We start from the raw sequence: 13,834 nt of genomic DNA on the forward strand, positions 1-13,834 counted from the left end.
CTTTTCCAAAGGCTCTAATGGCTACTGTTATAATCCTATTCCCCTCCTACCCTGGCCATGTCACAAATATTCCTATTTTATCCCATCTACTTCTTGAATCTTCTACTCATTCCTAATATTACTTTTTCATATGAAAATGAATACATCTTTCCCATAGTGATTCAATCTACTTCTGCTGCTGGTGACATCCTCACCTGAATATTTGAGAGGCACTGGTTCTCATTTCTCTTAAACTTTTAAATTCTTGGTTCTGTACTGAAAAATGTGACTTGACCATGATCTTCTTTTCATCTTGTAAATCAGTTAAGCTAAGATTAGCTATCTGAGTTTTATCTTTCTTTCCCTTCAAATTGCTGTTACTAAACTAGTTCTATAAATAGTTGCACATCTTAAAAGATTTACAATTGTAAATTCCACATCCTAATACATTTTAATTGAAACAAACATCCTAACATATTTATAATTGATTTCAAAACCATTAAACAAGACAACTCAGTCTGGGTTTCAGATTTTGAATCATTCCCTCTGATTCAGAAGTTTGTCAGAATCTGCTCAAAAATGCAGTCAACTATTAAATTTTCAGTGTGAGCATTTACTCCTCAGAAATCAACAAAGACTACACATTAGGATTTAGAGTTTTCTTGATGGTGTAGAATCAAGAATGTGATCAAGAAAATGCTAATAATGCAAATTAAAGTTTAAAATGTGCTATTTTCCCTTAGGCTTGACCTATCTTGTTAACTGAACCATGGAGCTCTTAACAAAAGTTTTATAAAGATTTCTGATCATATATGGATCCTTTTAGACTGTGCTTGTAACTTCAGAGTACACATGGAAATGTAGAGAATAAGTTGAGCTAAGAGAGAAGTAAGCATGACTGAAATCCCTTAGGAATAAAAACAGGTGAGGGACTTCGATATATCTCCAAAATATTTTACATATCCTAAATATTATCTACATCGAATATATTATATAAATCCTTTGTAACATACATTCCATATGTAATTATATGTGTGTATGTATAATTTATTTTTACTATATATGGGTTTCCTACTCCAGTTCTACAGTGATAGTGTATCAGAAATGAAACTTGAATCTAGGCTATGAGACAAACTCTCTGTTCACCATGCCATACTGCCTTCTCTGTACTTCCCCATAGCTATACTAATAGAAAGATACAAAGAGTTAATATACAACTGCATATGCAAGAATTCTGGCTCTGTAGATATGAGGACTCACACAGCTGATAAGGGACCCATGACTAGTCCTGATGACATATTCTCCATGCTTGTCATTTGCTACCTGCCACAGCTCCACTGGTATTCTCTGCCATCACTACCAATCAGGTAACACAAAGATCATTGTGTCTAAGTTAACTGGGTAGAAATTCCTTTGCTTTTTAATTCTGAAACTTAGATTCCAAATAAAAATTACTTATAAAAATCACCAACATATTTTCTGAGCTCAGAAGTGGTACAGAAACATTAAAAAACTCTTAATCAAGGAAAAGAAATGATCAAACTTATACTTCAGGACAATTATTTTGAGAGCTTTGAAGAGAAAGAGAGACAGGAACAGAGAAACAGAGAGACAGTGAGAGACAGAGACACACAGAGAGAGACAGAGACAGAGAGAGACAGAAAGAGAGACAGAGGGAGAGAGAGAAAGAGAGAGAGAGACAGAGAGACAGAGAGACAGAGAGACAGAGAGACAGAGAGACAGAGAGAGAAGATGAAATGCAACATTTTAAGGATTTAGGTTGGCTGAACTAAGGGTAAAAGTTGAGAAGATTTTGTAAAATCATCACAAAGATTGGAGCCAATTTTGGCTTTAAATTTTATTTAAGAAGTGATATAGGAACATTAAAAACTCTTGATCAAGGAAAAGAAATGATCAAACTTATACTTCAGGGAAGTTATTTTGAGAACTTTGAAGAGCATTACTGGAAGAGTGATAGTGATGTTGGCAGTATAATTAAGAATCTATAGTCCAACAGGATAATTTCAGAAAGGCCTGGAGAGACTTACACGAACTGATGCTGAGTGAAATGAGCAGGACCAGGAGATCATTATATACTTCAACAACAATACTATATGATGACCAGTTCTGATGGACCAGGCCATCCTCAGCAACGAGATCAACCAAATCATTTCTAATGGAGCAGTAATGAACTGAACCAGCTATGCCCAGAAAAAGAACTCTGGGAGATGACTAAAAACCATTACATTGAATTCCCAATCCCTATATTTATGCACACCTGCATTTTTGATTTCCTTCACAAGCTAATTGTACAATATTTCAGAGTCTGATTCTTTTTGTACAGCAAAATAATGTTTTGGTCATGTATACTTATTGTGTATCTAATTTATATTTTAATATATTTAACATCTACTGGTCATCCTGCCATCTAGGGGAGGGGGTGGGGGGGTAAGAGGTGAAAAATTGGAACAAGAGGTTTGGCAATTGTTAATGCTGTAAAGTTACCCATGTATATATCCTGTAAATAAAAGGCTATTAAATAAAAAATTAAAAAAAAAAAACTAGGGAAAAAAAAAAGAATCTATAGTAATAGTCAAGGTGAGGCAATGAGGCCTTGAACAATACTGGTAGTCATATGAGTGGAGAGAAGGGTATAAATATAAGTGCTGTTTGTAAGACTTGAAAACTGATTAGAAAGGAATAGTGAGGGAGCATAACAAATCTGGGGTGATGCTCGGATGCAAAGCTCCCTATTTTCTGGTGGGATTGTGGTGCCCTCCATAGAAATAGGACAATTTGGAGGACATTTGGATTTTGGAGGGAGATGATGATATATTTTGAACATGGTGAATTTGAAATGTTTATAAAACATCTATATGTAGTAGCCAACAAATAGTTGAGAGATTAATCCTTCATTTATAGATATAGGAGTCATATCCAAAGAGATGATAATCAAATCCATGCAGTTTAATGATATCATCACAAGAAGAATTGAAAGACCAAAAGGCCTAGAAAAAGAACCCAAGGGTCACTCATGGTGGATTCAAGGATCTAAGGGATAATCTAACAAAGAAGACTGAGTGATAATTATACAAGTAAGAAAAAAACCAAGAGGAAACTGTCATGAACACCCTGTGAGAAGAGAATATCTAAGATAGACATGAGTTAAAACTGTCAGATACTAAAGAGAGATCAAGAAGAAAGAAAACAGAAAAAGTTTAATAGCTTTATCATTTATTATAACTTATTTTATTATATTTAATTACATATAATTAGATTAAATTTTATTATAATTTATTGAAATTAGGAACTTTGAAGAAAAGTTTATTTTAGTTTGAAAATAAAGTAGTGGTATTAGAAATCTGATAAGAAGAGGTTGAAAACTGAGTGAGATGTGAGATAGTGGAGTCAAAGAGCATACATATGGCTGTCTCTCCCCTCCCCTCCCCTCCTCCTTAGAGTTTGGTTATGAAAAGGAGGAAGGGTAACAGAAAAATAACTTGAGGGGATGTCAAAATGAAGTGAAATGAGAAGCAAACATATTTGTAGGCAGCGAGGAGATAGTAGAAGGAGGAAAGATGAAAAAAAATTTAGGGAATGAGAGAGCTCAATAGCATAAGCTCCAGGAAGAGATGGAAGGAAATGGAATAAAGGACACAAGATGAAAGTTTTATTTTAACAAGGAGAAGTTCAGCCTTTTCAAAGGCTAAAAAAAATAGAGAAAGGTTTATAATGCTCAGGAGTTCTGAGATGTGAGACACAAATGTCCTTTTTTTTTTCTGAAAAGTAAGTGACAATACTGTCATTTGATAAGAGAAAGAGATATGGAGAAAGCATGAAGAGAGGAGAAAATTTGCAACAAATAACATGGGAAGTATAACAAAAAATTTATTATGGAATTTTAAGAGAGGACTGTCCAACTCTAGCCCAAATGGACATGTACAGCATAACCTTCTAGTGAGGGACAGCTGTGGAAATAGAAGCCTAATACTAATCAAGGACTAATTTTCAAAAAAAGATTACTCTGGCATTTCCAGGCATGGAAAATAGTATATATAAAAATATAGAGACAGCAGATGGAATTCAGAGTTTTAGGAATAATAAATAACCAAGATTGGCTGAAATAAGAGCATAATGTGGGAAGAGATTATAAAATAATCAGAAAGGTTAGGAATAGATTTTGATTTTAAATGCCAACTTCAGGCCCCACTTTCCAGAAAATTAAGTCTATAATCAAGGAAAAGTACTCTCATGTGCATCATGTTTTAAATATAGAATAATATTATGAACACATAAGTCCATCTGACAGTAAGAGGAAAATCATTTAGTCATAGTACAGAAAAAGAATCCTTGGATTTAGAATTGGACATATGGACTTGGATTCTGGCTTTACTCTTATTACCTATATGACCTTCTCTCTAGTATATCTAAGGTTCTTTCAAGCTCTATTTTTATATAATAATCCCATGGTTTCCAGTTATGCACATCATATGGATCACTTAATCCAAAAGATATAGATATTGGCAATAATTCATTACAATTGTGAATATGGCCTCAAGATGGCAATGTTACTATATTTTTATAGTATTCAATATTCTTGTAGAATATGAATGGCTTATTTAGCAGGGTAGATGAACGTATTTGAGAGAAGGGCTTGTCTCTGATTGGCAGCTAAATTAAGACTTTCAGTCTTCTTGTATTACAAAAATTAAGAAGAAGATGCTCACTATTGTTGTGCATCCTTAGAATACTACCACAAAGACTGGAACCTCAGAATGGAGAAGGTCCTGGGAGTCTTATCAGTAGTTTTTTGGCTATACCTGGACTGTGAGTTGAAAATGGGTGTTGGGAAGGTCATTCAATGAAGCAGATAACAAAAATCCTTGGGGATATGCTCTGAAAGCAAAGAAGAAATGGGTTTATCCTGGCTTGTCTTGTTTTTTTTTTTTTTTTTTTGAGGAGTTTTAGATGAAACAAAGTATGGGAATTCTGAACAAAAGATAATTTATTGTGTCTAACACTATGTTTCTAAACAGGCGTAAGCAGTCAAGACAAAATAGAACAGACTCCTCCATCTCTGAGCATCCAGGCGGGAGAGAACATCACGATGACCTGTAGGTATGCAGTAAGCAATTTTAGAGGTTTACAGTGGTACAGACAATATCCTGGGAAAGGCCCCAGTATTCTCCTGGCCATGTATTCGAAAGGAGAAGAAAAACAGGAAAGAAGATTTAGAGCCATATTAGAGAAGGAGCATAGCAACCTGCACATCCTCGCTTCTCAGCCGGGAGACTCAGGCACCTACTTCTGCGCTGTTGAGACACAGTGGTTCTTAAGCACCTGTGAGCCCGTGCATAAACCTAGCAGGTGGGCTAGACAAGTTCAACTCAAGATGTTCAAAAGTGACATTTACCAGAACAACGAATCATGTTCCTCTGGCTATTCACAAAGAAAGAGGTAGAAATGTAAATCACTATTGTTTCTCATTATTTAATCCCTTGTCTTCTAAATCAACTTATTTGGCAACAGATCCCCGTGGACTGTCACTAGATCAATGGTTTGCTTTTTTCTAGAGTCTGCCTTAATTGACATTTTGTACTCTCGAGATGTTAGAGCTGGAGGAGACCTTAAAAATCCAACCTCATCATTTTAGATGATGTCCAGAGTAGCCAAGGCTTGGCCATGTGAAAATTATGGCAGACGCAGGACTAGAATACCTATCTCTTGACTCTCATTTAAGTACCTTTCCTCTACACAATATTACTGTAGTAATCTATAAATGATTATTTTATTATTAACTAAAATTATGACTCTAAAGAGTGCATATGTGTGTGTGTGTATACAAAGATGTCTATTTCTATGAATGTATTCAGATAAAGATATTCTTATATACACTTAGATATGCCTACATATATGCAGATATATCCCTACAAGAAATGTTGATAGGTTTCCACAAACATTGCAAAAAAGGACAAGGAGGATGACTGAAGCAGTCTGTTAAGATATCTCCAACCAATCACCTTGTGAGTCAAGAAGTTAGTTAAACCACAAAGTTTAAGGGGATGCAGGCCTAAAATTGGCTAGAACTGGCTGGGATCAATGATAGAACACAAGCTTTTTGCAAGCACGTAGGATTAATAAACATCATACATATTAACTAATACACCCTGAGTCATCCTCGTTGAACATGGGATGTATGACCAGTGACGGGTAAGATGTCTAGGAGTAACATATAAGGGTGGATGTGGAAGACTAAATCAGAAAGGCTCAGGCCGACCACAACTCTCAAGGGAGGAGTAGGTCTATAACCTTAGAGTAAAAAAGCTTGTTCTTTCTGTATCAGTGTGTGAGCTCATATGGAGTTTTTATACTTGCTTCTGCAGAAGTGTATTAAAGTGTATTAAACTCATCCTGAGGTTGTTCACTTACTGCATCCCTTTTGGGTTAAGAATTTTGTTTCCAACATCCAGATATAAGTATATATGTATAATTTTACATGTATTTTAGTCATGTAACAAATATACTTTTATATTTTGGATGTGACCCAAATTGTCTTATCTTTTAGGAATACCAATTTATCTATCAATTATTAAGTATTTGTTATATTCTAGGCATCGTGCTCAATTCAGGAGATGTAAAGGAGGAAGAAGAGGAGGAAGAAGGAGGAAGAAGAAGAGGAAAATGAGGGAAAAGCAACAGCAGCAACAGAAGTAGAAGAAAGAGATAGAGGAGGAGGAGGAGGAAAAGAAGGAGGAAGATAAGAAAAAAAAGAAGGATAAGAAGAAAAAAGGAAAAGAAGGAGGAGAAAAAGGAGAAGAAAGAGAAGAACAAGAAGAAGGAGAAGAAGGAGAAGAAATACAAGTAGAAGAAGAAAAAAGAAATAAGAAAGAAGAAGAAAAAGAAGAAGAAGAAATCTTCAAAAAAAGCTGGTATTTTATGGATTAGTATACCACATAAGTATGTGTGTGTGAGTGAGTGTATGAATATAAAGATTAAGTAAATACTGGATAAATACCAAATAAATAGAAGTTAGTTGGGGAGGGAGGGTGCTATTGGTTTAGAAGATGAGGAAAGGATTTATTTGGACCAGAAGTTATTGACCTGCATGTCATTCCCCTGGTAAGTAAATGCCAATCACTTCCTATTACCTTTTCAATCAAATACAAATTCCTACGTTTGACATATAAATTCCTGAACAATCCTGAAAGTGGAATCATGAAAATATTCCCAAATTTCTTTGATTGTTGGTTAGCTTTAAAGAATCACTTTAAAAATATTTTTATACAATATGGCTATTTGACTTTCTGTGATGGTAGAAGGAAGTAAAAGAGGTTGGAAAATGGAGCAATGTAAAAAAATACACATAACACTTTTCATAAAGGTAGTGAGTTTGTATGCTAGAAAGCAATTTGAAATTGCTAAAAGCACTGCTCAGTTTCTCAAATGCAATACATTCTATTTTTTTCTAGTACTAATTTAATTCTAGCCCCAACTCATCATCCTCCTGCCATGCTTTCCCCAGACATTTGCACTGATATATCAACTCAATTGACTAGCCATCAAACTGCAAGTCCTAGGACTAAGCATAGGCATTTTCACATGTGGTTTGTTTATTTGTTTGTTTGATTTTTTTCTCATATAGATTATTGGGCCAGTCTCTTTGGCATTCTCCTGAAGCTGATATCTTCCCCCAAATCTAAACTTTTGGAAAATAATGCTTTAAGAAAGTTAAGTCCCTTGAGAAGTGGAGGAAATTTTCTATTTTAAAATGAAGTGTGAGACCATAGGGAGAAATAAAAATTGAAAGATTGTCATAGACTCACGTGCAGACTATATTGTATACCAGAGGATCCCTGTAGCTCTGAGTCAATGCACTGAGACATACAGACATGGTTCAAAGTGAAGTTGCTTTAATAAGAATTTTTTTCTGTTTTCAAAGGAATAAGTATAAACTCAAAGAAGTAGCATTAGATACTGAAAAAGAACGCTGGATCTAGGTAGGGAAAGAAGACAGGTTTGAGACTGAACTCCAGCTCTTATTAGCTATGTGACTGTGGGCAAATTATTTAACCCCCCCACTCCCAAGCCTCAGCTTCCTCATCTATAAAATGAGGATAATAATACTTGCTATAATGACTCCCCTAGTTAATATCAAATGAAAAATATGTGAATTGATACTATTCTCAAATTTTTCTACCCTTTTGCTTCTCTCACCTGAACTTTTCAGGTATTAATAATAATAACTAGCATTTATTTGGATCTTTATGGTTTGCAAAGCACTTTATAGACCATGATTTCTTTTGGTCCTCACAACAATCCTATAAGCTAGGTGCTACTAGCTATTATCTCTATTATACTACTATTATCTCTACTCTACAGGTATCGAAACTGGAAGAGAAGTTATATAATTTCCCTAAGTAACATAGTTAATAAGTATGTTGAAGCAGAATTTGAAATCAAGTATTCCTGACACCAGCACTCTATCCACTGAGTTACCTCACTGCCTTCAATCCATTTCAACATATGTACTATCCCATTAAGAGATTGCAAATACAAGAGAAGTAATCCTATAATTCAAATTTTCCATCTCACTCAGTGATCTGAATGCATTTTATTCAGTTGTGTCTGACTCTTTATGACCTCTTTTAAGGGTTTTCTTGGCAAAAATACTGGAGTCATTTGCCATTTACTTCTCCAGCTCATTTTACATTTGAGGAAACTGAGGCAAACAGAGTCAAGTGACTTGTACAGCTAGTAAGTGTCTGAGGTTGGATTTAAACTTGAGTTTTTCTGATTTCAGGCCCAGTGCTCTATCTATCCACTGCATTAAGTGCTTAATATAGGCTTGTTGAATTAATTGAATTCAATGAATTGTTCACTTTTCTATAAATCTTTAGGGGTTACAAAATATTTTCCTCAAGAAAATTCTGTGAAGCAGATAAGTAAAAGAATTAACATTATTTTACAGATTTAAAAGAAAGTTTCAGAAAAAGTCAGCATTTTTTTTAAAACATGGTAAAAATATATGTTAACTCCAATGTACACATATATATCTATACAGTTATCTTGCTGCACAAGAAAAATCAAGCCAAACAGGAAAAAAATGAGAAAGAAAATGAAATGCAAGCAAATAATTGCAAAAAGAGTGAAAATGCTATGTTGTGAACCACACTCAGTTCCCACAGTCCTCTCTCTGGATGTAGATGACTCTCTTCATCACAAGATCATTGGAACTGGCCTGAATCATCTCATTGTTGAAGAGAACCACTCCCATCAGAATTGATCATTGTATAATCTTTGTTATTGCTGAGTACAATGATCTCTGAATCATTGTACAATCTAATTCACTTAGCATCAATTCATCTAAGTCTCTCCAGGCTTCTCTGAATTCATTCTGCTGATTGTTTCTTACAGAACAATAATACTCCATTACATTCATACACCATAACTTATTCAGTCATTTGCCAACTGATGGGCATCCATTCAGTTTCCAGTTTTTTGCCATTACAAAAAGGGCTCCACAAATATTTTTGCACATGTGGATCTCTTTCCCTCCTTTAAGATCTCTTCGGGATATAAGCCCAGTTGAAACTCAATCAGCATTTTTTAAGGCATTAAAATGTATCAGTATCAACTGTATAAATATGTATACATATATTGTATTTAACATATTAACATATTTAACGTGTATGGGACGACCTGCCATCTAGGGAAGGGGGTGGAGGAAAGGAGGAGAAAAGTTGGAACAGAAGTTTTCATAAGGGTCAATGTTGAAAAATTACCCATGCATATGTTTTGTCAATAAAAAGCTTTAATAAAAAAATTAAAATAAAATGTGTCAGTATTATGGCAAGCCCTGAGCATATGAAGAAAGGGGGGAAAGAACAGCTCCCAAAGATTTTCTTTTTAAAAGGTGAAAACAATAGGTAAATAATGGGAACAGATTGTTGTATGAGTTTCAGTCATGTTTGACACTTTGTGATCCTATTTGGGGTTTTCTTGGCAAAGATATTGAAGTGGCTCTCCATTTCCTCTCCAGCTCATTTTACAGATGAGGAAACTGAGGTAAACAGGATAAAGTGATTTGTCTAGGGTCACATTGCTAGTAAATGTCTGAGGCTGGACTTGAGCTCAGGTTCTTCTAACTTCAGGGCTGGCACTCTCTCCACTGAGCCATCTAGCTACCTGCAAGACAGTGTAAGTGGAAGATAATCTCAGGGAGAGACTGCAAAGGAAAAGGTCTAGCAAGGGTTAAAAAAAATAGATGGTATTTGAACTGAGACCAAAAGGAAGTGAGAGGAACTAAAATGTGGAGGTCCAGGGGCACAGCATTCCAGGCAGGAGCAGAACTATTATAATGGCACAGAAATGGAGATGGATCCATATTTGAGGAAGTGCAAGAAAGTCAGTATAACTGGTTCACAGAGTGGGTGGAGAACAGTAAATTGTAGATAAACTAACAAGGTTGAAAAGACCCAGGTTGTAAAATTTTAAATGTCAGAGAACATTATATTTGATCCTGGAAATAAAAGGGATCAACTAGAGCCCACTGAGTATGTTTGTGTACAAGCAATGGAGGGGTGAAAAATCAGTATTCTGAACATAGTTAAATATACACTATAAAGAAAAGTCATGTTGGCGTTGTCCTTCTATAATTGTATAAATAATGAATGGCTGGATGGATGGATAGATGGATGAATGGTTGGGGAATATGCTTTAAATGCCTGTAGGACAAATTATAATAAAATCCTGGGGGATTTTTCATATGTCTAGCAAATTTCTACTAATTAAAAACAAAGAAAAAACCCTGAGAACTTCAGTGTGGAACATCATACCATGTATTATCTCTAACTTCCCTTGCAAGCATACAGTTCCCAAAGGAAGTTATTAATGTATATTCCAAAGGACAAAAATAGCACTTTTATGACAAATCATGGAATTATTGGCATACATCAATTAACAATTATTTTCTCAATCTCAATATAGCTTCATTCTCTTATAATACACTAATTAGAACTTCCATTAAGTTTTACCTCTTACAATTCATTGATGTGGAGCACCTGCTACAGAATTCCATAAATCTCATCAGTTATAATTTATCTTCTGTTCTACAGTTCTTCATAGATCCCAGCAGATTGTGCTCATAACTCTTGAAGAGCTATCAATAGAGCCCAGCAACTGATAGCTCCCACAATCCCTTCATTGGTTTGTGAGCTCTTTGAAAGAATTGCCTGTCTTTTGCTTCTTTTTGTATCTCAAGCACTTAGCATAGTGCCTGGCACAGAGTAGGATTATTCAAAAAATGTTTATTGATTGACACATCTAATAGAGTTAATGCAGTATCTGTAGCTTCAGCAGGTGAAGTTGCTAGGCCTTTTTTCAAAGAAAACTCTTCCAATATGGAGTCATACCAAGAATATCATAAAGAAGTATTTCAAAGCTCCCTGTCCTGCCACAGCTGTGATTATGAATAGAACTAAGTTGTATCTACTCTGAAGCTTCTCTCTTGCACTATAGATTTATTGTTTCTGAGTTTTAAAAGAAAACCAACTCCAATCCCTGCTGTAAAATGGTACTGTCTTAGTCCTTCAGGTTGCAATACACATGACTATGAGAAATATCTTGACTGATAGCCACTATTCCTCTCATATTCAGATGAATTTCTTTCATTGACATTGATGAGTCACAGCAAATTCACTTTTATATCTTCTATCTCCAACTCCCTGACAGCATATTTCCTGCCTGTATCATCTCTTCCCACTTTTTGTGGTTCAATGACCTTATCTTTTGGGAAAAAAGAAAAAGAAAAAACTTTCCACCTCTGATTTAGCAGTAGGAAAAAGCTTTGTTTTTCCATCTTCTATGGAAATCACAGGAGTATTATAAAAGTGAAGGTTGAGGCAGTATTGGGAATCATGATTCATCAGCATTTGAGTACTTTAAAAAATTTTAAAAAAAGATTTTTCTTTTGACTTACCCTAGGACCTCAGCAGGGTAAGAAGCAAATTAAACTGACTATGGAACAAAATTTGCTTAGATATGCTTTTAGAATGTGGATTTAATTGCTGCATTTGCATTATTTATCCTGACTAAATAAATTCAAACTGTGAAATGAGTGCTATATGACCCAAAATGTTTTCTCACTCCCCTCAAATCCAGGTCCCATTGTTTGTCTCAAATAGTGATACTAGTTGAACCAAATGTATATGTATAGAAAGTATTTTGTAAATCTTAAATAAAACTATGAAAATATTTTTGTTATCATTTCTTATAAAATTAGAATAAGGATTAGAACTGTGATTTCACTCCTTAAAGAATTTCACAGGGGAGGAAATCCCCTCCAGTATTGCAGGTTAGCATCTTTTATGAAACTTATAGTTTAAAAATGTGATCTGTCCAGATCACACAGATAACAGAGATGAGACTTGAATACAGGTTTTCCTGCTTGGTATGATGATTGTCAGATTTATTATGGAGGGGATTCCTATTTGAGAATGGATTGGATTAAACATACTTGGAAACTGTGTGTTCCAATTACAATGATCTGTGATTATGTGATTTGGCAAGACATAGATATATGCAGAAACTGTATATAAATATATATTTTTTCTCATCCTTGTGAATGGCATTTTCAGTATATCCTTTGTTTTTCTCATCCCCTATTCTGGATAGTTTAAAAAGCAAGGAACCCAGTGATAACAGGGAATTTTTTTCAAGTTTCTAACAATAATGGAGAGGGAGTTCTGAATAGTGTCTAGAGAGCTATTGCCCACAAAAATTCAACCTTAATTCTTTGGGTGGTTTGGAAGTATAACCACTTCCTTGATTTTCTGTTCTCCATTATGCTCCCCAGAAACATGAGTTATCGTAGCTGACACATAACTATGTGGTTTTCAACTGTTTATGTCTTAAAAATATAGACTCAGTTTTGATAAACACTAAAACATACATTACCAGAGAAAGAATTCCGTATTTATGAATTTCTGAGAATATGAGTTTCTGAGAAAATTGGAAATCCTTCTGGCAGAAATTAGTCTCAAAATGATACATGATATTACAAAATAAATTCAAAATGTATATAACATGAATTTTAAAAATTGTATCATTTATAAAATTATATGAAAAGCAGATCATATACCTTTCACAAGTATGGGTAGGACATGTATTCTTGACCAAAGAATAAAAACAATTATAAAATATAAAAAAAACATTTTGAATAAAATTCAAAAACTCTGACACAAAAGGAATGTACATAGAATAAGAAGAAAATTAGTTTTCTGGGAACAGATCTTTTCACGTGATATCTTAGATGAAGGCTTGGTATTCAAGATATAGATATGACTAAGAGAAATAATTAAGATCAAAGAAAAATACTTAAGATGTAACTTTAAAAAGTAATAAAAGGATGTGAGCAAACAGTTCTTAAAGAATTGTATACTAATAACTGAATGAAAGGGTGTTCCAAATCACTAATAATAATAATAAAGCAATAATCAACAAGCCTGAAGTTTTCCCCAGGCTTGTGAGGTTTTACCTTATACTGAGCAAACTTGCAAAGATGTCAAAAGATGAAAATAGTTCATTTTGGAGGAATTGTGCACGGTAATACATTTTTGGTGAAAATATGCATAAGCATAACCATTCTGGGAAGCAATTGAGAATTATGCAAATAAAGTAACTAAAATTATCCTTGCATTATAATTCAAAGATTATGTTGTTAGAATGACACTCTAAAAGGATAAGTTGAGAAACAAACAAGAATCCCCCAATCAATCACATATTTGTAGCAATGCTGTTTGTGTTAACAAAGAACCAGAAAAAAAGTATCCTATTGATTGGGGATTGATTAAATAAA

General features: G+C 34.4%; 1 gene segment (V, D, J or C); it reads left to right on the forward strand.

Moving 5' to 3' along the window:
- Positions 1-4,687: 4,687 nt before the first annotated feature.
- Positions 4,688-5,440, forward strand: LOC116421017. The segment is given in 2 exon segments: positions 4,688-4,806; positions 5,016-5,440. Coding segments are annotated over 2 exon segments (477 nt in total).
- Positions 5,441-13,834: the final 8,394 nt, after the last annotated feature.

Source organism: Sarcophilus harrisii, chromosome 2 (assembly GCF_902635505.1).
Source record: "Sarcophilus harrisii chromosome 2, mSarHar1.11, whole genome shotgun sequence".
NCBI classification, from domain to species: Eukaryota; Metazoa; Chordata; class Mammalia; order Dasyuromorphia; family Dasyuridae; genus Sarcophilus; species Sarcophilus harrisii.